Source organism: Vipera ursinii, assembly GCF_947247035.1.
Source record: "Vipera ursinii genome assembly, chromosome: 2".
Classification (NCBI taxonomy): domain Eukaryota; kingdom Metazoa; phylum Chordata; class Lepidosauria; order Squamata; family Viperidae; genus Vipera; species Vipera ursinii.
In genome coordinates, this window is record NC_139513.1 from 140,463,883 (window position 1) to 140,486,760 (window position 22,878).

Below are 22,878 nucleotides of genomic sequence, written 5' to 3' on the forward strand. Positions count from 1 at the left end.
GACTTCCGGAAGCAGCATCCACACAGAGAACTGGTTGTTCACATATTTGAATCCAACCACTGGATAGTTTGCATGGGAAGGAGTTGAATATTCACCAGCCACACTGTCTTTCTGATTTAATTTCTTTCAGGAAATCAGATAAATAAAATGAATTGCAAACTTGTTCCTGGATCTTTAGCAAAGTCATTGGGATTACTATTCAGATCAGATTCAGTAGTACTGAAAATAATAATAATAATAATAATAATAATAATAATAATAATAATAATAATAATAATAATAATAATAATAAAGTTTCAGACATTGAGCATGTACAGTTATTCCTAAAATCAATTTAACTTTTTTTCAATTTTCCATGCAAATATGAAACATTGGAGCTGTTTTAAGAATTAACTAATCAGTTATTTACAGATAATTTTCCAGCTCATGTGGAAGCACTTCTGAATCATTTTGCAAGTGTGCAAAGCATAAAATTTACAACATCCACAGCATGAAGACCTAAACTTCAGTAATTTGAAATAAACAATGTTTTAATAGTATTATTTAATCCGAATGAAAATATAGTCTACTGCCTACCTTTGAAACAAATGTTACTAATAAATCTACAATTATCTTAGTAGTGTTGCTCTGCACGATTGTGTCTCAAGAGTTTTACACTTCAATCATCACCCCTAACAGAACAGGTTGATAATCTGCACCTTGCCATTATTCTAAACATATATTTCTGCTCTATACTTCTCTCAAAGCTATGATGTTGCTTCTTGGCAACTGATTTTTTTTCAGGCTTGAAAAATCTAATCACAAAGATGTTTACATGGAGAAACAAGCAAAACATATCTCACCAATTTGCTGCAACTGAAACTACAAGACTTTTTCAATTTCATTTGCTCTCCCATAAAAGGAACATTTAGTTTTTCAACATGAAATATTAATGTTTCCCTGAAAGATACTAATTTGTATTTTTATGTCTCAAATAAGATACTAATTTGGCTCTTTCCTTACACGCTATGAATAGACCTGAATGTACATGACACGATTTCGCTTAGCTGTCTGCAGGCGCTCAGACACCATGTAACTGTCTTTGTATAATGAAATCTATAGACAAAATCTAATTTTTCTTCTCAAGCAGCTTGGCGACAAAAGTAGCACTGCATATAAGACCTTAGGCTCTTATCCTGTTATTGGATTTGTAAAACCAAGGTTAAAAAGAAGAAATATACCTGTACTCTACCCAAACAAGAAACACGAACAAGAAAATAGTCAGTGACATAGCAAAGAATCTGTTCTATAGTTAAAAAGACTTAGAACTTCTTCTTTTTTAAATAGTGCTTAGATCACCCAGCAAACCAATGATCTGCTATATAAATGGTGAAAGGGATGCGACTTCAAAAAAAAAAAGGCAACAAAATATAAAACCTAGTGAACTGGAACAAGCTCTTTCCAGGGCATTTGCCACAATGACAAATCTTCATGTAAAATGAAAGCAGACAATCTGGATCAAGCAGAGTTATTATACTCCTTTTCTTTTTAAGAAAAACATGCTTGACATATTAAGAATTCTCACTGCATACAATATGGACCAACACAATATTTTGTTCAAAGCAATGGTTCAATTAATTATTTAATCAACAGGCATCCTTGGGTGAGATAAGTATGTGTCAGTGGTGGAAATTGACAAAACAATCTTTGCAACATGAAGAGGTAAGTCCTGCCCCTTTTGTACTCTCATTGACATGCAAAAGAGGTAGAGCTTGTCTTATGGGACTTGCTTTGCTGTTTGATGAAACCACTAGATTCTAGAGCAGACATGTCAAACACAAGGCCCGGGGGCCAGATCCGGCCCGCAAAGTGGTTTCATGCGGCCCCAGAAGCCATCCTGGAAACAGTGAGGGAACGGCTCCCACTGCCTTGGCCCTGGCCCGGAGACCCTCCTTCTGCCAGAGACCTTCACATCTGTCCCACTCCTGCCCAGGCCCTCATAGGCACCCTTGATGTGAACGATGTAGAGCTGGCCATGCCCACCCAGTAGGCCATACGCACTGTAGCCACGCCCACCCAGTAGGCCACGCCCACCCAGGCCACACCCACCCGGCCCCCCGAGGGCAACCGCAATGCTGATGTGGCCCTCAATAAAATTGAGTTTGACACCCCTGTTCTAGAGACTCCTTTGTTGGATTCTCTCATATTGCAACACTGCAAAATATGGCTTATAAACTATATTGGGCCATGCATTAAACCAGGGGTGTCAAACTCGCAATGTCACGTGACGTGTCATGACATAGCGCGACTTTTTTTCCATTGCCGGCCATGGGGTAGGCACGGTTTTGGCATGACGCCTCCAGCCCGCGGGCTGGCAGTTTGACACCACTGCATTAAACTAAACCAAAAGCAAGCGACCTCCCCATCCACATTATGGTTGAGATTAAACCATAGCAAGAAGTAAAATTAAACCAGTTTAAAGAAATAAGAAGTCAAAGGGTCCAGGGGAACCATTAATTCCCTCTTCGTAAGCTTTGTTTATATTTCTGTCTCTCATATTGATTTCTCTCTCCTGTTTCAAATCTTCTCCCAATCCATTATGTCACTACAGCTATTCTAAAACTAGTTTAAACTTCACCTTCCAACAACTTTAATTCTGCCTAATCACTTTTATGACTACAACTGATATCAGTATTTAACTGATCTTGGCTGATCCCTTCTGCCCCCAAACTTAAGCAGAGTTGAACCTAAGTAGGAAGCCTCATGGCTGTATTTTTTTTTTACTTAAAAAAAGGTCACAATGGCAAATCACTTCTTCATTATTGCCACCAAGACTACATAGATATGTTCACAAATTCCTGGTAACTTCATGATTTGAGGGCATCTTTATTTTTTAAGCATTTTTGCATTACCTGCAAATTGATCCCTGATTTTACCTTCAGGTTATTAATTTTGGAAGGTTTGGAAGTTTGATGTCACCTGAAGTACATTCCTTCAAATTGCTAAGAAGAATTTCAGTTATTCACTTGCTTAACTGCTTCAGGCAATTGGAAATCACTTTATGTACAGAGATATCCTGCAATGTAACACATGTAATAATCTATCAACCACTCAAAAATTCTGGCTGAGTTTTCCCCCCCAAGTTTCTGTTTTATATAATTCTGTGTTCTATCTTGCTGATTCAAAAGATGTTCAACAATTTTATCATATGCAGTACAAACTTCATTTGATTCCATATTATTCCATATATCACCACATGCTAATATAGGTAGTCCTTAACTTATGTTCATTCAAAGTTATGAGCTGTCTAAAAAGGGGGAATTATGACCTGTGTCTAAAGTTCTGATGGTCAGCCCATCACAGTCATGTGGCCGCATTACGGGTACTCAGCAAAAGCCGTGTGATGGTTTTGCTACACAATACTGAACAATGGGTTTGCTTAACAGCCATGGCACTTGATAATGATAATGATGATGATAACTTTATTGTCACTTTGAATGTACACCAATCGGCATACATCAAAATGAAATTTCGTTGCATACAGCTCTCAAAGGGTCACCACCTCCGATATATACTTCTTGTTCGTGGCCCACTCAAATTTCACATTGTCCATTTTAGTCTCTAGGGAGTGAACGATGGCACACAGGACAGATGGAAATGGGGCTCCATGTGGATTAGCCCTCAAATTCGCTTGTATTCTGACAACCTCGCCTTCTTTCCTTTTTCTGATCCTGACTCTTCCACCTTTTCCTTAAAGAGGCCTTGCTTCTTTTCGCCCCTGGAGCACGCTGCTGCCGCCGCCACCAACTCCTCCAAAAGCCTCTCTCTCTTCCTCTGGGCCTGCTGACAGCCTCATCCAGTTCCTTCGCTCCATAAACTCCAGGTCCTCTCCTCCTCTGTCTCCTCTGGAAACAGCCCTGATTTGCAATACAATCCATCACTGGGCAGATCTTGCTGCTGGTAGAACAAATTGCAGCAGCAAGTCAGATCTTGCTGCTGGTAGAACAAATTCAAATAGTGCCAACAACTTTTAACGGTCTCACCAACAGTTCCAAAACAACTAGAAACTTGCCATGCCAGCAAAGATTGTTGGTCGTATGTCGTATGTTACCTTAGTTCCACCATGTTGCTCAAACACATTAAAATCTTCCTGACCATGTGGCCTATAGCCCTTACTATCCCTCCCAAAACTATTTGCCTTCAAGAGCCAATGCAGCCGCAGCCATTCCAGGCGCTGCCATCTTAGATCTTAATGACTATCACAAAAAACATCATAAAATCAGGTTGGTCATGTTTTATGATCATCATGACATGCCATAAGAGGCAGTCTCCTATTAGGTATGAAGAATCAGGACCACAAGTTAAGTTCTAGTTAAGCTGATTTATTGCTCATGCCCATACACAAGAATCTAGTCAACTAACAGTCAGTACTAAATGGAATTGAAGAGGGACTTGGGCCACTTGTGGGAATGTAATGACTCCAGGCTGATTCCTCTCTTGACTCCACTCCCAGGCTCTACCTCTCCTTCTCCTACAGCTCCGTTACAATTTTAACTTGAGACTACCTGTAATCAGGTTAGGATTGCTGCCTAAAATGGTATATATATCAAACACCATACAAATCAGCTGATTTTGCTATTTCTTGGATTAGACTATTCTCATTTACAGCTCTTCTTAAATGAGGATATTTTCAGAAAGGGAAAAAAATCTGCTCTAGAAGGCCTATTATGATTTTAAATGTGCAATTAAGATTTAATCAATTGCTCACATTAATCGATCAGCGTACAACTTACATAAAAATGTGCTTATATTTATTATACATAAATTCATTATGCACAGAGATGATCTAAATCGATAAAAATATGTATCATTGCTTGATGCTGAGGCAAGACATCAAATGAAAGCCATAGATGATAATAATTTAGGAATCAATTATTTAAGAACGGGTTTCTCATAATTTATTGTCATAATATCCTACTATACTGACTTCTCAAATGTTAAAAATGCAGTTTAATTATACATACTGGAAAAAATAACATTATCTTTAGAAATCTTTTTGGAGAAAGCAGGAGTGATGCATTGGAAATTATTGTCTGCATAGTATGAATCAACCAGGATCCTTCTGTGGCTGAGGGGGATGTGGCCAAAAGGAGACAGTTTGCCACTGTCTTTACCTGACATGTTTTTGAAATAAGTCTGCAACATGTCACCATCTTGGAAACTCCATCATAATCTTTTCTACGATTAGTATAAAACATAAAGCAGTTCTTTGTCAACACATATGGAATGAGACTGTCAACCTAGAAACTCCACACTGGAGAAGAGAGAGGGAAGACTGTACAGACTGTGAACACATTGATTCTTCTCAAAAGTTTTGCTCAAAACCCTATGCAGACGAATAAATCCATATGTAAAAAAAGAAATGCCAGATGGACAGAAACGTTTTTAAAAAAGCAGACACACAAAAATCAGCTAATAAAATAGTGGACAGAATTAAAGAATATAAGAAGGAGGTCTACTTTTGCTTTATTGTTGTGTAGATCATGCCAAAATGTGGAATATATTAAAGGAATGGATGCATGGATGGGTAAGCTGAACATCTGATTACTTTTATGAAGACTGTTTATGATGAACAAAATGCTACTGCAAAACTGCATTCTGCAAACAAACCCTGCTATCTTGAGAAAGATAGGTTTGCAATAGGGAAAGGAGTGAGATAAAGATCCCCCCCCATCTGCTTCACTTTTACAAAGAATATATTATAAAAAAAAGGGAAGCCTGGAAGAGATGACAGCTAAAATCAAATCAGGAAGTTTAAAAACTCAGCATAAGATATGTAGATTGTTAGCTGAAAGTGAAGAAGAGAAGAGCTAATTATAAAAATAGAAATGAGTATGAAAAATCTGGGTTATGTTAAATATCAAATAGACAAAGATAATGTCAAGTATTTTAGTGAACTTACAAGTGAGGGGAGAGAAATGAAAGTGAATGTTTTGCTTTTTTGGGCTCAAGAAAGTATGCTAGAAAACTAAAGAGATCTACTCAAGAGATCTATTCTCTATTCAAAATATGACAGAATTATAAAAACCAAAGAGCATAACGATGCTTTTATGACAAAATGATCAGATGACCTATAAATGGTTGTGAAAATGGGACATTGAGAAAGAAGATGGTTGCCTTTGAATTAGTAGTCTGAAAAAGGTTATTAAAAGAATCGTGCAGTATGAGGAATCAATCAATTGGTTCTGGCTCATATAAAGAATAATTACTCCCTTGAGGTAAAGATTAGCGGGCAAATATCCACATTCCTTAGACAGCTTATATGAGTGATATATTATTTATTTCTTTATTTACTAGTGTTTATATGCCAGTCAAGCAGGGCACTGAGTGATGAACTAGAAAAAGCTATTATGATTATTTATTTATGGAATTTCTCACCAATACAGTGATTCTGGGTGGCTTACAATGTAATAAAAAGTTGAAAAGTGCTAAAAAAAACCCAATTAAAATTAGAAAATAGAATAAAAAAGTTTAAAGTACAAAACCAAGATTATGGGCAGCCTTCTCTACTCCCTCAGCCACTCCCAATGTAGTGGTCTGCTGTTGGGACCCCAAGCCAAGCAGCAGAGCCAAGTTTTTAGGCCTTTCTGAAAGGCCATGAGTGTGAAGGCAGACTTCACTTTTGACAGGAGACTATACCAGAGGGCACGGGCTACCGCAGAACAAGGTTCTTCTCCTGGACCCTGCCAGTATTCTTTGGCTGACCTAAGGATCCAAACTAGGTCCCTTCCACTGGAATGAGTGGGCCAGGTTAATCCCATTGGGGTGAGATGGTTAGCAAGGTCAGGAGAAATAGAAAAGGAAAGCAGCAATTAAGGTGGGATGAATTGGATCGTGTCCTTGAAGGAGTTAAAAGTTACCAACGAAGAAAAATTGAGATGGTGGGCATTTGTTCATACAGTCACCAGAGGTCAGGCCTGACTCAGTAGCACCTAACTAACTTAATGTTCCATAAAACTACCTAAAATTGGCAATCCTGCTTGCTTGGCTAACCCCACTTGCTTCCTAAAATATCACCAATATATTTTGATTTGGTATTTAGTAAATTGCCACGTTGATCTTTGTGCTGAAGCTGAAGATTAGTCTGCAATCCTCTGAAGTTTTACTAAACTGCTCTTACATGAGACATATGTTCCTTCTTTTGACTCTTTCCTCTGAGGCGTAATGTTCTGTTAAATTTACCGCACTTCAGTGCTTATTATCTTTGTGCTGACATGCTTAAAATTGACCTGTGCTATTTTCCAGTAAAAATCACTAGCGTGTATTGCACATACTGTACCTGTAGAGTTTTACAGACAGGAATTTCAGCTGAAAGAATGCTAGAATTCAGTTATTCACGTTTCATGAATGAAAAATGCAAACTACCCATAGGGAATAAAACAGACACCAATATATATTTTTTGTCTTGATTATGGTAATTAGCTTTAATTACTGCATGGATATGTATGCAGTTAGAAGCCCATCTCTAAGCATTAAGCAAGAGGCTATTTACATATGAATTTCTTGATAAACTTAAGTACTTTTCTTCCATCTCCCTTCATAAAAGCCTTGTGACGGTTTTTATTTGAAAATCCACAATAGCACACTTCTAACGCTGTCATGCCTGTAGAATTTTTTATACCACTTATCTCTCCAGGAAGAGACTAGACTAATTTGATAAATCAAAGCATTTGGGCAGATGATTATAAATGGCATATGCCAAATCATAGCTAACCTGAGTCAGTATCCCAGTTTTTATATAGCAATAGGTGGATACTCAGGAATAGTGCCAGTAATCTGTTTTGGAGGGTCATGTAAATCCATCCTCTTACTCCCAAATAAATTATCAAAACCATCATTCATCATTTGCCCTGGGATAAGCCAATATTAATTGATATACATTCTTTTTTTTTGGCAAAATAGGTCTCTGTTTGAAGGTATTATACTCCGTATGAGTAACCTGGAGAAACTGGACTTCCATGCAGTCTGTTCCTGAATCCCCTATTTGCAGCCAAATCACATACAGCACACTTAATTGGGGTAGAAGGATGGAGAACTTACTAAATATATCAGAATTCCAGGAGACAGTCTACTTTGTTTTGAAAACATGCCTTACTTTAAGTTTTCTCTAAACTGTGGATAGAACACATGAATATAATGTCAGATGCCTGTGCCCTGTTCTTTCTATGTACTAATTGTGCTCAGTACAGAAGCCTCAACAGGATGAAGAATATGGACCCAGCAATCTCTAGCAAGATCAGGGAAGAAAGACAAAGCTATACACAGAGGCTCTTTTTCATTTTTTGTTTATGATTCGATTTGGCCATGGTTATGATTCAATCTGATTTGTGATACTTATTCTGATATTTACCACCGTATGTATGTCCTGTAGTGGTGGCACAGTGTTAGAATTCAGTATTGAAGGCTAATTCTGCCAACTGCCGGCAGTTCAATCCTCATCGGCTAAAGGTTGACTCAGCCTTCCATTCTTGCGAGGTTGGTAAAATGAGGACTCAGATTGTTGGGGGCCATAGGCTGACTCTGTAAACTGCTTAGAGAGGGCTGTAAAGCACTATGAAGCAGTATGTAAGTCTAAGTGCTACTGCTATTGCTGCAGGGTTAGTTTTAGCTCTGTTAATGGCAGTAGCTGAATGCATTCCAAATGATAATGTTATTTCTTTGGCATTGTCTATCAAGCACGTGGCATGTCATTTGAGAAGATGGAGGATAAGAGAAAGTTATGGACCTGCAACAAGCAAGAACTTACTGATAAATACCAATGACTGGAAGATTGCAGCTTGTATTCATTTTTTATGCATTCTGTCAACTGTGTGATTACCGGTATTTTACATATGAGTATCTCCCACATGGGATACCCTATAAATGAAACCATCCATATAAAAGAGTTTGAATATCACAATCTTTAGCAGTTCACTGCTAAAGCTTACAACTCATAATCATCATTCTTTAAGAGATCATTGGTGTATTTATATGCATTCTAATGCTGTGTCATAACTCAAGCAGGAAAGTTCTAGAGCTTGAGATTTGGAGTGGATGCTCCATTCACCCATAGTATCCAACAAAACTACTTATTTATTTATTTGTAAAAGATTTGTATGGCCATCTGTCAGAGCACAAGTCCGGAATCTCACAGCAACTATAAAAAAACCACAGAACTGTAAAGCAGAAAATAAAAATCATCCTCCCAGAAGGCCTCAATAGTGAAGCTTCTGCTAACCAATATAATTCTGATGACTCCATAGTGTCATCTTGATAGAGGAGCAGAATCTCCACAGGGAGATGATGCCTTCATATTGTAGAACAGTGATTCTTACCTTGGCAGCCTGAGAACATTGGCTGGGAAATTCTGGGAACTGAGGTCCATATATCTTCAGGTTGCCAAGAATGAAAAACACTGCTCCAGTGTTCCCTCCAAGGCACTATTCTGAAATTCCAGAGAAGATGGGCAGATTGTGTGAATTCACACATGAAGAACTATAGCTGCAGAAATGTAATCTCTCTATTTACACATATGGACTCTTTAGCTGAAGGCTGAAGGATCTAAACAGTGCATCCCGCCAGGTTTGGTGTTGAGGAGGTAAAATTTGGTAATCACTGATGATCTGGTCATGTCTCCAGAAGGGAAAGATGATGACCAACAAGAATGCTGTTTTCCAGATAGGAAAAGGGGTAAATATGTATGGATAATAGTTGAAGGAGAATGCAGACAATCAGGAAAGTACCAGTGGTAAGTTTCAAGGTGCAGCCACAAAGATAAAGAGCTCTAAACATCTTTCAAAAATGTCCTTTGTATAACAGGTATACAAATTTTTCAAAGTATAAGAAGAATCTAAAATCTGGGGGAAGAGGGCAGATAGAGGCTGGAATGCTGTAAGCTATTTATCAGCAAAGCTTTATGTCTTGATGACAGGCAGGCAACTAGTTTGACTGAGATGACTACTCTAGGGTGTGATGGATAGGATTTTACAGGTTTGAAATTCTATACATCTGGTCTCCAGTTATTGGTCTGTGACAATGGTAAAAAGGTCCTGCTGGGATGGGGGTTGGATCAGTTCTGAAAAATCTACCCAGTAATCTGAGCTTTCTTGTAACCAAACTATTTTGTTAAATGTAAGGTAAAGGTAAAGGTTCCCCTGCTAGTCGTTTCCAACTCTAGGGGCCGGTGCTCATCTCCGTTTCAAAGCCGAAGAGCCAGCGTTTGTCCGAGGACGTCTCTGTGGTCATGTGGCTGGCATGACTAGACGCCAAAGGCGCACGGAACGCTGTTACCTTCCCACCGTAGTGGTCCCTATTTTTCTACTTGCATTTTTATGTGCTTTCGAACTGCTAGGTTGGCAGAAGCTGGGATGAGTAACAGGCACTCACTCTGTTACGTGGCATTCGGGAGTCGACCCGCCAAACTGCCGACCATCTGATCAACAAGCTCAGCGTCCTAACCCACTGAGCCACTGCGTCCCTTGTTAAATGTAGTTATGCCCATATCTTTTCTTCAAAACATTCATTATGTTCTCTAAAATTACAAATTCTATAGCAATAACTGTAGTTGTGATCTCTAATTACATCCACGTAAAATGAAATATGGTATTGTTTTACTGCAGATTCTTGTTTTTTTCTAGGCTAATACTGGTTTTCTAATTATTGTCAATTATTGGTTATTTTATAAAATTCATTCAAATGTTTTTTTCTCTCTCTCACTTTTAAAAAGAAAAATGCACAGATCTGTCCACTTATCACAATATTAAAAGCTGGTACATCAGTGTCAGGAGTCCAAGACATGAATAATGCCATTAAAAAACCACTCCTCACTTTATTATATCAGCTACTGAACTTTGGAATGTAAGGAAAACAATCACCATCAATTATAATAACATCCTTTGACAAGGCTGCAATTATTATTTTTTCTTTTTTTAAAAAGTGTAAGTTTTGTTCTATGATGGCAAAAGAAATGGCAGGCATTAATTGACTTATCACCAGGCAGTGATAAATGGAACTGAATGTAAAGTAGTTATTCATCTTTAGTTGAATAAACTGTTTTGTTGCTACAATCTCTCCTATGTTATGGAAGGAATAACAATAGGATATTCCAGGAACCTTTTATAAATATTTGCAATAGGATGTGTTATAGAGTAATACATCATGATGCAGCATTTACATAAAAGAAATGTCAATCTAAAGTTCTACAAAATATATTTATACTGAGAAATATGAAAAGTGAAATATAAAGTATAAAAAGTGAAAAAGTGGGACTGAGTCTTAACATCAGGAAAATAAAGATAATGACAACAGCTGCAGATGGATGTGAGATGTTTATAATTAACAAGGACAAAATTGAATTAGTTCGAGAATGTAACTTCCTTGGATCAAAAATTGTTCACGATGGCAGTTTTACTCCTGCAATCGAACAGAGGATAACCTTACAATGGTTAACATGAAAAAGATCTGGAAAAACAAAGATACTGATATAAATACAAAAAGCAGACAAGTTAGAGCAACAGTCTTCCCTAAAATGATTTATGGATGTGAGAACTGGACACTAAGAATGGCTGATCGAAGAAGAATTGATGCCTTTGAACTGTGATGCTGGCATAAATTATGGCATATACCATGGACAGCCAGAACAACTAATAGAAAGTGCTGAATTGTATAAAGCTAGAAACATCACTACAAACCAAAATCACAAGATTACATCTGATTTATTTTGGCCATGTCATATGTGCAAATTCATTGGGGAAGTCAATATGTGCAAATTCATTGGGGAAGTCAATGACCCTAGGAAAGGTTAGTGCAGGGGTGTGAAACTGCCGGCCCATGGGCCAGACGCGTCATCAGGAAACCGCGCCCACCCCATTGCCGGCAATGGAGAAAAAGCTCCGATACATCGCGTGACATCACGTGATGTCACAAGTTTGACATGTTTGGTTTAGGGGAACAAGAAGAAAGGGCAAGCAAAGAAGACACTGGCTTGGTAACATCAAAACTGATTCAAAGATGAACAACTTAAAGAAGCTGTTGTGCTGTTACATCAGCTATAAAAGTATTATGCAGTGCACACTTGGTTAATTTTCCTCTAGGGCTTATATTGTGCTTCCATCATGTGGTCGTTTTGAGAACTACAATATGATCTGTTCAGTCAATCCCTCCCATTTTGTGATGTATTTCCTCCTTCTTATTAATCTTGAATATTAATTAATTAAATATCAATTAATTAATTAAATATCAATATTAATTAAATATCACTTCCTGGACACCATTACATGTGGTCTGCTCTCATGGTAAGACCATTACTGTCTTTGACCTTGAAATACCATCCATTTCATCATCTGCCACATCCTGTTGTCTGCTGTAAACCTCCTGCATGCAATAAAGATCTTCGTGGATGAGAAAAGGTATTTTGTGAGTTCAGCTATCTGGTAAAGACTGTCAGCGGTGATTATATCTACTTATACAGGCCAGGCACAGGGGTCTCAGCAAGGGGATATATCACTATACAACAGTTGGAGTCAGAATAGCTCTGCTTGACAGGGTAGTATGGAGAGCACTTGCCTATAAAGTTGCCAAAAGTCAGACGTAAGTGAATGGTTAAAACAGGGGTGTCAAACTCAATTTCATTGAGGGCCACATCAGCATTATGGTTGTCCTTGGGGGGTCGGGTGGGCGTGGCCGGGTGGGCGTGGCCAGCTCAATGCTGCTCACTCAGCACAGCTGACTCTTTGCTTCCATATTTGCTAACTTAATGTTTTGTTGCATCATACCAGCAAAGTTTTGATTTTAATTTACTTTTCATGAATAAAATACTGTCCGGATTTATACAGACTGGGAAGTGATGGATTATTTAAAACATGAAGTACCAAATGAGCTGTTACATACCGATACTCAGGGTTAAACTCAAACTCCAGACCTAACCGGGGAATCCCTAAACGCGGCAGCCGTTGACAGTTGACAGCTGTCAAAAGGCTGCCGGACGAAGTCACGCATGCGCACGAGCCAGCAGGCAGCTGTTGACAGTGACAGCTGTCAAAAGGGCTGCCGGGAGCATTTACGCATGTGCCAGGACCGATCCAGCTGACAACCAGCGAGCTGTCAGAACGCCGGTTCCCAAACAGGTCCACCAGCCAGCCGGCCAGTCAGCTGGTGGATTCCCCAACTAGCCGCGCAAGCGCAGCCACCCAGAAGCTGTCAAGCTGCCGGTAGGTCATTGTTCGTCGCCCTAGCGGCGGGAGAATATGGTTCCCTGATTGGTTAAAATGATTGACAGTTCTCTATATAAAGAGGGTTTTCTCCGCTTGTCAGCTGTCCGGAGCTGAAGCTAAATAAACGTCTGAAACCCAGCCTGCTGCCTCCCTCTCATCATTCTCCGAACAATCTACCTGGCGATGAGGGTGGGATCCCGGTACAACAGAGCTAGTCACTGAGATAAGTCACGACCAGAAGGAGTTCCAATGCCTCCAGCCACTCAAGTCACTGCTGAAGTCGCTGGCTGAGGGCAAAGGAACCCTTCTATAGCTCGAATGGTACCGCGGACCCAGACCATGGCCAACCTTGGACACATCAGGGAGTTCGATGTCCGGCACCCCCGAGGGATGGGAGTCGCACTGGGGGCAGGTCGAGGGGTACCTCGTAGTGAACAAGATCACGGAAGACCACCACAAGGCCATGGCACAAGTCTGCCTCAGTGGGCCGGCTGTCTATGACATTGCTGTAGGACTCTGCAGCCCGGACCCGGTCGCCACAATTCCATATGCTGAGCTGTCCGAACGCCTCAGCAAGCACTTTATGCCCAGATGGTCAGAATTGTACTGGCGGCTCCACTTCACTCGCCAACGCCAGCAACCGGGCAAAGCATCCACCGCATTCATCACGGGGGTTCGCCACGCCGCCCACAGATGCCAATTTCCAGACCTGGAGGATCGCATCAGAGACCAAATCATCGCCGGACTACAGAATGAACGGCTTCAGCGGAAATTGGTGGCTAAGCCCACGATGGATCTCGCAGAACTCACTCTGGAGATCATGGCGTATGAGGACAGTCATCGCGAAGACTCCTCTACGTTCGGAGGCAGCCCCAGCGGTTCAGTCCATCAGGTCTGGGAGCCCGACAACGAATCCCCTGAGGCCAACGGCGGTGTGGACGCAATCATTCCCCGTTCCAACAGAATGGCCGCTGGCCGTGAGGGGAACCGCAGAACGACCAAGCCAGGGGGCACCAGCCAAAAAGCCATCCCTTCAGGGCCAAGGGCCACGTGCGCCAGCTGTGGCGGAGCCCACGCCAGAGCCACCTGCCGTTTCAGAAACGTCAAGTGCCACGGATGTGGGAAGACCGGGCATATCCGCTCCGTGTGCCGCAGCCAAAACCGGGAGACCCTCCACGAACTTGAGGAAATTTCATCAGGTAGGACCAAGTTTCCCTTCCCACCCCAAAAAACCTCTCAGCCCTCCGTATTATCCATCCTCGCCAAACAGAAGCCCCTTGCAATCCATCACTTACAACCCAAAATCAAAATCTGGGTCAAGGTCCAGGGGGTCCCATGTGAGATGGAAGTGGACTCAGGGTCCTCCGTCTCCATAATGTCCTGGGACACTCTCCAGAAAATCAGCTCTAAAGGCAAACGCCGCATTTCCCTACAGCCTTCTCGAATCTTACTCGCTGATTTTCAGGGCGCTCCCATAAGATTAAAGGGGCAGGCCAAGTTGAAAATAGAATTTAAACAGTTTCAGGGATACCTTTCGGCTCAGATCACCGAAGGACCCAGGGCCAGCCTCATCGGCCTCGACTGGTTCGAGGCCCTGGGCATCCGCCTAGAAGGAACTAACCGCATCCAGTCTCAAACCCTAGAAAACGTCTGCCAGATGTTCGCTGATGTTTTCGATGGGACACTAGGCAGGTACACAGGCCCCCCTGTAGACCTCAAGCTCAAACCGGAGGTCGGTCCTATCAGAATTAAACCCAGGAGAGTCCCCTTTGCCTTAAAACAAAAGATAGAAACTGAATTAGACCGCCTAGTGGCCTTAGGGGTCCTGGAACCCACTGACGGGGGAACCTGGGAAACGCCAATCGTAACATCTGTCAAGCCCAATGGGGCCGTGAGGATCTGCATGGATTATAAGGCCACCCTCAACCGCGCATTGAACCCCCACGCATACCCAGTCCCCGCAGTCAAGGATGTCCTGTCCGAAATTGGCTCCGGCTCCATTTTCGCAAAACTCGATTTGGCGCATGCGTTCCTCCAGCTACCTGTCACTAAAGAAACAGCTGACGCCCAAACCATCGTCATACACCGCGGGGCCTTCAAGGTAACCCGCCTCCAATTCGGAATTTCAGTGGCTCCTGGCATTTTCCAGGAAGTCATGGAGAGAACCCTGAAAGGGATTCCGGGGGTTTGCCCCTACTTCAATGACGTCCTCATTGCAGGGGAAACCGAGAGCACATTAGCAGCCAGACTGCAAGAAGTACTAACCAGATTCCGCAGAGCAGGCTTAAAACTTAAACGCGAAAAGTGCTCCATAGGAGTTCCATCCACGGAATTCCTGGGCTACAAAATTGACGCTCAGGGGATCCACCCCACAAACTCCAAAATCCTAGCCATCAGGGCCGCCCCGACCCCTAAAAACAAGACAGAGATCCAGGCTTTCCTGGGACTCTTGAATTTCTATCATGCCTTCCTACCCAGGAAGGCAACCATAGCAGAACCTCTCCATAGGTTACTTGACAAAGGGGCAGCATGGCAGTGGACGGCAGTCCACGACAATAGTTTCAAAACTCTCAAACTGATGCTGTCCAGCAACGCAACCATTTCCCACTACCAAGAGAATAAACCCCTCTGCATAGCCTGCGACGCGTCCCCATATGGGATCGGAGCAGTCCTTAGCCACCTACTAAGCGATGGAACACAGGCGCTGGTCGCCTATTATTCCAGGACCCTCTCCAAACCCGAAAGGAACTACGCCCAGATTGACAAGGAGGCTCTGGCAATCGTGGCGGGCATCAAAAAATTCCACGATTACCTTTATGGCCGCCCCTTCATAATATTCACTGACCATAAGCCATTGCTAGGGCTATTCACCTGGGACCGTCAAACTCCCCAAATTCTGTCCCCCAGAATGCTGCGATGGACAACGTTCCTCTCGGCTTATTCCTATCAATTAATTTACAAACCAGGGTGACAAATGTGCCACGCTGACGGCCTCAGCAGGCTGCCCCTACCCCTCGTAGACCCAGCCCCAGCCCCAGCAGGTAACATCTTAGCCATCCAGGAGCTCCTGGAATGCCCGCTGACAGAGAATGACATCGCTGCCACAACCACCAGAGACAAAACCCTCAGCAGGGTACTAGCGTGGGTACACTCTGGGTGGCAATCCATCTGCCCTGGCACTGAATTCCAGCCATATTTCACTAGACGTAATGAACTAACCTCGCACCTGGGTTGCATACTCTGGGGCTGCAGAGTGATAGTACCACCCATACACAAACTCAGAATCCTGCACACGTTGCACGAGGGGCACCCTGGCATCGTAAAGATGAAAGCCCTGGCCCGTAGTTATGTTTGGTGGCCAGCAATCGATAAAGACATTGAAACACACGTAGCTGGCTGCTATTTATGCCAGCAGTCCCGACCAGTTCAACCCCAAGCCCCCATTCACAAATGGGAAACCACCCGAAATCCCTGGTCCCGGGTCCACATTGACTTCGCTGGCCCCTTCCAGGGGTAGGTTTTCCTCATCGCAGTAGCCAGTTATTCCAAGTGGTTGGAGGTTCTCCCGGTTGCCAGCACAACAACAGCCACCACCATTCGGGCTCTCAGGGGAATCTTCGCAACACACGGCCTCCCCGATGTTTTAATCTCCGACAACGGCCCTCAATTTACCTCTCATGAATTTCAGATCTTCATGAGGAACAACTGTATTAGGCATGCCACGTCGGCCCCCTTCCACCCTTCGTCCAACGGCCTTGCAGAGGTTATGGTGAGGGCCACCAAAGATGCCCTCTGGAAGATTATCGCGGGAGATTGGCACCGGTGCCTGGCACAGTTCCTCCTGGCTCACCATGCTACACCCTGCTCCACCACCGGGAAATCTGCGGAACTGCGATGGGGCCACCAACTGGTGACAAGGCTGGACAGACTTCACCCCGACAGACCAGCGGCCGAAATAGTCACTAACGCCCCTCCAAGGACATTCACCCATGGACAAAATGTCTGAACTAGGGACTATGGGGGAAAGGATAAATGGATACAAGGAGTCATCCTGGATCAAACTGGCCCCAAACTGGACTTGTCCTCCGCAGACATGCAGACCAGCTCCGGTCTAGGTCACTTCCAAACCTTCCCCTGCGCCCACCCCCCAAGGATCCCGAACCGTTCAACAGCAACGCCCCAAGCGAACCGCAATCGCCCCAGGACATACAACCCCCACCTTTGCCACCCCCAGAAGTAACACCGTCGGTACTGTGCACCGAAGAGGAGGGGATCCTCCTCCGCCGCTCCAGCAGGACCAGACGGCCCCCCGCCTACCTCACGGACTTTGAATGGGCAGGAAGCACGGCGACATCCAACAGCCCCGTTAAAAATGTTTGTTCTGACACTTCAGTTAAAAGTATTGTTAAGGGTCTCAAATCAGGAGGGGGGGAAAGGGGTGTTACATACCGATACTCAGGGTTAACCTCAAACTCCAGACCTAACTGGGGAATCCCTAAACGCGGCAGCCGTTGACAGTTGACAGCTGTCAAAAGGGCTGCCGTGAGCATTTACGCATGCGCCAGGACCGATCTAGCTGACAACCGGCGAGCTGTCAGAACGCCGGTTCCTAAACAGGTCCACCAGCCAGCCGGCCAGTCAGCTGGCGGATTCCTCAACTAGCCGCACAAGCGCAGCCACCCGGGAGCTGTCAAGCTGCCAGTAGGTCATTGGTCGCTGCCCTAGCGGTGGGAGAATACGGTTCCCTGATTGGTTAAAATGATTGACAGTTCTCTATATAAAGAGGGTTTTCTCCGCTTGTCAGCTGTCCGGAGCTGAAGCTAAATAAACATCTGAAACCCAGCCTGCCGCCTCCCTCTCATCATTCTCCGAACAATCTATGAGCAATTAGCTGCATGTAGACCATCAGACTACTTCATAAATCATGGTTCAAAAATCCGAATGATTAAAGACTAAGAAATATCATTATGTCTAAACTCATTATACAGATCCTTCCTCTAGCGTCCCACAATAAACCTTAAAAGTGGGCCTTTAATTCTAAGTTAAGGTGGTGACTTTGTCAATTGCAGATATTCCTCGACATACACCATTTCATTTTGTGACTGTTCAAAGTTGCAATGGCACTGAAAAACTTATGAATGTTTTTCACACTTATGACCATCACAGTATCCCCATACCCATATGATCAAAATTCAGATAGGTGGCAACCGCCTCATATTTAGGAGAGTTGCAGTGTCCCAGGGTCACTAATCACCTTTTGCAGCCTTCTGACAGGCAAACTCAATGGGGAAGCCAGATTCACTTAACAACTGTGTTACTAATTTAACCATCATTGTTAAATTGTGGAAAAAAAGATCGTAAAATGGGGCAAAACTCACTTAACAATGGTCTCATTTAGCAACAGAAATTTTGGGCTCAATTGTGGACATAAGTCAAAGACTACCTATATTGGCAAAATAACTTCAGTTTTACACAGAAAAAAACCCAGATGCATAAAACAAGGTCATGTTTGGACTATCTCATGGGTTCTTCAACCATCACAGAAGTCTCTATACTGGGATCTACTCTTCAAATCTATGCAAGTTACCTCTTGCAGGATCCGGGCCGGGCCGGGCCGGCTGGGCGCCTCTGCTCACCCACTTTCTCTCCCTCGGCAGCGCCCGGCCCAGGAGCCTACACGCCAGAGCAGCCTGGCAGAGGAGCCGGAGTGGCTCCGCTGCTGGGGGCGCACCTCAGCCGGGGCATCGCAGGATCCAGACTGGGCCGGCCGGGCACCTCCACTCACCCACTTTCTCGCCCTCGGCAGTGCCTGGCCCAGGAGCCCGCGCACCAGAGCAGCCCGGCAGAGGAGCCGGAGTGGCTCCACTCCTGGGGGCACGCCTCGGCCGGGGTGTTGCAGGATCCGGGCCGGGCCAGCCAGGCACCTCTGCTCACCCATGACACGCCTACCAGGGGCTCCTGCCGGTCCATACTCCAGCAGGCAGAGCTTAGCATCACGCCGCATCCCGTCTATGCCCAGCACCGCCGCGGGATAGGAAATGATACCATGGAGTGGCCGCCGGGTCAACTCCAGCCTGACCCGCCACCGCAGGCCAAGCTGCCAGGCCGACTGCTGGTCTTCTTCCAGTACCTGCATGTGCAGCTGGCCGGCAGCATGCCCTGGGGCTTCACCCCACGGGGCAGGCTGGAGCACGTCGAGCCCCTCTTCATCTCCAAGGTGAGTCTGCGGTGCAGTCTCCCCAGGGAGCGCAGGCTGCACGGCTCTGTGCACCGGGAGGTCAGGAGCCAGCTGCGGCTGTTTCTCTGGCCGCCTCGAGTCCGCTTTCCTGCTGGGCACCTCTCCCCCTCACCGGCTGGGGGTTGCTCGCCTGCCCCCCGGCGTCCCGCCTCGTTCCCTCCTGCCTCATGCTCGGGCACAACTTCTGGGCTAGTTGACGCTCTGCAGCTCTGAGAAGACCCCCAGCACTCCGCAGCGAGTGAGAAGGGGCGGTGGAGCAGGGCAAGGGGAGACCTGCCGGGCAGGGAAGAGGCAGGCCCAGGGAACCCAGAGACTGTCCGCCCCCAGCCGCACAGCAAGTAGAAAAAGGTCCCACTCACCTTTCCAGTCTCTTCCTCCGCTGACTCCACGTGCAGTCCAAAGAAGCAAGTTTGTGGGCAGTCCCACAAACCAAAGAAGTTCAATCAATAAATGCAAACTTCAAGAGGGTTTTTTTGTGTGTGAGCAGTTTGAATTGATTGATTGAATTTTCTTAGTCCCACTTTTTTGGGGGGGAACTGGGAGGAGGCTGCCTGGGAGCTGCAGGAGATGGCTCTAGCCAATGAGCTGTCGAGGGGCTAATGAGCTGCACACAAGCCTAGCCAGGCTTTAAGATCAGTAGGCATGGCCATTTCCTTGCTCCAGCAACAATCAAAGATATGTTTGGAAGCCCTAATCAGATAGGACTTTCTTGGTCTCAGCTGTTCTAGCAACAAACAAACATATTTTTATTTAGATATCAGTCTGGTACTTTCTGCTAATTGTGTTTGGGCTATATCTTTTAATTGATGTACTGTATTTTAATATTTTAGTTGTGCGTTGACACTTTAAATTGCAACACGCTATGCATTCTACTGAATTATAAAATGTGCCTAACCATTGTTAAGTAGAATAACAATTATCGAGCAATTCCTTTGATTTTCCAACAATATCTGATATGTAAAACCATCTTTCTAAAGGTTCTGGAAATACACTCAGTTTAATTGTCTAGACCTTGGTTGCATTTATACACTGCATCAAGTTATGGCTATTGCTTTGGCACAGTGCATTATGGAAACCTAGCTACTATGGTTTTAAAACATATTTTTTTAACTTAGCATGTTGTGCAAATTCAGCCATGTGGTTTATTCAATAAATTGTGGTTAAATAAATAATGGTTAACCATGAGATCAGTTTCAGTGTGTGCTCTTGTTATTATGACCTTCTGTTTCCTGTTTTTAAAATTCTTCCTGTTGATCCAAATAAAACATTTACCTTCCCCTGGCAATTTGTTTTATCGCCTCTCCCTCAGATTTATTCCATCTTATGCCCTGATTCTTTTTTCTTTTTAAAGACATGCTGTTTATTTCTCATAGTTTCTGGATATCATTTGAAACTCAAGACAGGAGTGCTCTCCCGTCTTCAAGCTTTGATTTCATATTCATTAAATGACCTGGACAAGTTACAACTGCATCCAAAATGGAAAATTTCATTTTGAGTACAAAATCCGATTCCTTTCTCTGTGGCTTGGACAAGAAATATTCCTACTTCATTTCATCTCATTTTATTTGTGAAGTAACGCTAGAAAATCTATAGGGAAACCTATCAAATGCATGAGCACTGCAAGATTTCTTTTAATAGGTTCCTGGACTTTCTGAAAGCTGCCTAAAATTGCAAAAGTCCTACCTTTGGCTCCCTGCTTCAGTGATTTTCAAATGTTGACTCTCAGAAAATATTTCTAAAAAAGTTGTTTATCAAATAACTCCTAGAATCTGTGATATACTAAATGCAAAGATTTAATTTATGTTCTGTATTCTGCAGAATTGATACATGGTCCTCAGCCAATGAAGAGGAACAGTAATGCCTAACGTAAGCCTATAAGTATATACTGTATTTTATTTTATTTATGAAATTGCAAGGAATGTATTAGTAGTGGAAGAAAAAGCAGTCTTAAAAGCTTCCCTGCCAAACCACTGTTATTTAATTTCTTACTGAACAACTTTTCATAAATATTCTGGTTAGTCTCATTTTGAAAACAGCTATGATATTGCAACAAAGCTACCATTCTATCTCTGTATTATTGTTTCACAGAGTTCAAAACAGATCACACCCTCCAGTAATGCAAATTCATTCCCCTAAATCCAAGCTAATTTTATGCAAAGTAAAGTACACAGATTAAGCAAATGAACTCAGCTACGCTTGGCATAGTCCAGCTGCAGAATGTTCGTTTTCTAACAGCAGAGTTAAGGATTTGCCTTTCGTGAAGTGCAGGATTGCAAACTGTTTATGAAAGCAATAATATAAACAAGTCCCCTCTCATGGGCATCCTTATAGTTTAGCTCCCTTCCCCACCCCCCACCCCCTGAACTTTAAATGCATTGACATACCTCCCCAGAAAAAGCTTGTCCATTCAACAAATGTTCTGATCCCTGGCTGTCTTCACTGCCGAAGTGTAACCGTATTTCTTCTAGTCGGTGACTGTATGTCATGGGCCCTCCGGAGATGTTCACCAAATGTTCTTTATCCAGGCGTAGAGAAACATGCCTCCCTGTATTATACATTGTTCCACTGACCTAAACAAAACAGAATACAAAGGATGATACAAAGCATTTTTTTAAAAAAAAGTTGGAAAGAAATTAACCATCTTTTAAAGCAGTGTTTCTTAGCCTTGGCAACTTAAAGACGTGTGGACTTCAACTCTCAGAATAATTCTGGAAGTTGAAGTCCACACATCTTAAAGTTTTCAAGGTTGAGAAACATTATTTTAAGGGAATCTTTTTTCTGCTTGGAACATCAAATTATTTTAATATACACATATTTCATGTAACATTTGCAAGATACCTATGCACATTAGCTAGGAGTGTATGGAGAACACAATAAATAAGACGTACTTGCTTCTAAATAAGAATGAGAAAGCATTCCTTAGCTCAGAATGAAATAATTGCTTCATTAACAAATTTTGGGCCCCAGAAAGGAGTATTTGCATGAAAATATAAATTATTTACATTATATTTAAACTTTTTTTAAAAAAAACCAACTAATTTATTCTTTCTAAAAACGTCATATAACTTGGAAGACATAAGGATCCCAAAAATAGGAAATAGCACTAATTTTTGGACCTTTAACATTTCTGGATGAAAAATTTTATAACTATGATTGTTTCAACATGACTAATTGGATTGTTTTTGTCCAAGATGTATTGACCATATAGTATTACCCAGGGCTTTTTTTCTCATAGAACGCTCAGAACGGTGTTCCGACACCTTTTTTTTTAAGCTCCCTCTATTGGCTTTCAAAAGCCTATTGCAGGGGGTAGGCAATCTTGGCTCTTTTTTATGACTCATGGACTTCAACTCCCAGAAATCCTGAGCCAGCCACACTGAGGGGAAAGCGAGAGGTTTCCAAGCTGAGCCA

The 22,878-nt window shown here is 43.0% G+C and overlaps 1 protein-coding gene across 1 annotated transcript in view; it reads right to left on the reverse strand.

Annotated features, from left to right (window-relative positions):
• CA10 (carbonic anhydrase 10) overlaps positions 1-22,878 on the reverse strand; it is a gene marked incomplete at both ends in the record, with an annotated part of 388,401 nt that overhangs the window by 62,113 nt on the left and 303,410 nt on the right. Inside the window, one exon of the mRNA XM_083353641.1 lies at positions 21,852-22,037. Coding sequence (XP_083209767.1) covers positions 21,852-22,037 — 186 coding nt within the window. The remainder of the gene's footprint in view (positions 1-21,851; positions 22,038-22,878) is intronic.